This window comes from Fusarium keratoplasticum, chromosome 8 (genome assembly GCF_025433545.1).
Source record: "Fusarium keratoplasticum isolate Fu6.1 chromosome 8, whole genome shotgun sequence".
Taxonomy (NCBI): domain Eukaryota; kingdom Fungi; phylum Ascomycota; class Sordariomycetes; order Hypocreales; family Nectriaceae; genus Fusarium; species Fusarium keratoplasticum.
The window spans coordinates 270,664-271,968 of NC_070536.1; the positions used below are offsets into that span (position 1 = coordinate 270,664).

The 1,305-nt window shown below is 46.6% G+C and overlaps 1 protein-coding gene across 1 annotated transcript; it reads left to right on the forward strand.

Annotated features, from left to right (window-relative positions):
• Positions 1–419: 419 nt before the first annotated feature.
• On the forward strand, positions 420–958 carry NCS57_00988700 (EthD domain-containing protein; the record flags this gene model as incomplete). The annotated part of the gene is made up of 2 exons (XM_053059647.1): positions 420–632; positions 686–958. 2 exons carry the CDS (start codon positions 420–422, stop codon positions 956–958), a joined length of 486 nt encoding a protein of 161 aa, XP_052910041.1.
• Between the last annotated feature and the right edge of the window lie 347 nt (positions 959–1,305).

A 1,305-nucleotide genomic window follows, 5' to 3' on the forward strand; every position in this document is an offset into this window, starting at 1 on the left:
TCTCTATTGGAAGGAAGTAAGCCCCGCAGGTTGTGGCCGGGCTGAAGACCGGCCGGCATGTGATATCGTTGGGCTGCTCGCGGCGGCTATTTTCCTCTGTGATATAGCTACTTGAATCAGAGGCGTTAAGTGCCTTGCCGGGAATTGATTAAGAAGTCATAGGTCTCTTCAAAATGATTTCTATGGTGTTTTGGCTGTAATTCCTTTCTGAGAGACCTTCCCGTACCCCGCCCGTACCCTCGTCATTACGTGAGAAAAAGTGGGTCCGGTACGCGTTGGGAGCCTTCGCGCACTCAAAGAGATATTACTGCCACGCCAACACGGCAAACAGAGATTATTTAAGTCGCTTCGAGAATACGAGTTTACTTGTTTTCACTCCATCTCGGACTTGAAGTACAACGTAAATACTAAAGCACAACATGCCTTGGCAAAAAATTGATCATCAGTTCACCCATCCTGAGTTGGATTACAACTCTGACCCCAACTTCCAACCTTGTATCAAAGTCTCCGTCTTTTTCAGAAAAATCGATTCAATCGACTACGATACTTTTTTCGGCCACTGGCAGACCGTGCATGCTGATTTGGCTGTGGCCACGCTTGCATTTCGGAACCACATCGTTCGATATGCACAGGTATGCTATTAGATGACCAGAAACATTGAACAGACGAACTGATGGTCATGTAGCATCATCAAACGCCTGAGATGAAGGAGCGAGCTAGAAGCCTGGGAGAGGGTGTTTTGGATTATGATGGCTGCGCCCAGCTTTGGGTCAGAACGTGGGACGATTGGCTGGCCTTTTACAACAGCAAAGAATATGCTGCGGCGTTGAGTGATGACTGTAACAGGTTCATGGCGCTGCCAATGACGTACATGATTGGTTATGAAAACCTCGTGGTCGGGGATGCTTCCAAGTGGATAGGCGGCAAGGATGGCATGGATGTTGAGAAGCTCAAGTAGTTTATATTGTAATTGGAGAACTATGAAGCTATGATTGAAAAGTAATTTAACCTCATAGCATACCCAAAGGTATGATGTGTTGATAATGCGTTCTTTGTTATAGTTCAAGCCCGGCCCTCGATGGGATAACGTATTTCATAAGCAAGTGCAACAGACAAGCAAGTGCAACAAAAATCCTAACCTTCCTACTAGAGATCGCAAGAAAAACACCATAAACCATTTGATCAATTAAAACTACTCGCTATACTCTTCCCCAGATGTCTCAATCACTGCCTGACAGGTCCTTGCATTATGGCCGGGCTTACCGCATACACCACAGCGCCGAATACCCGGTCCGACCGACCTTC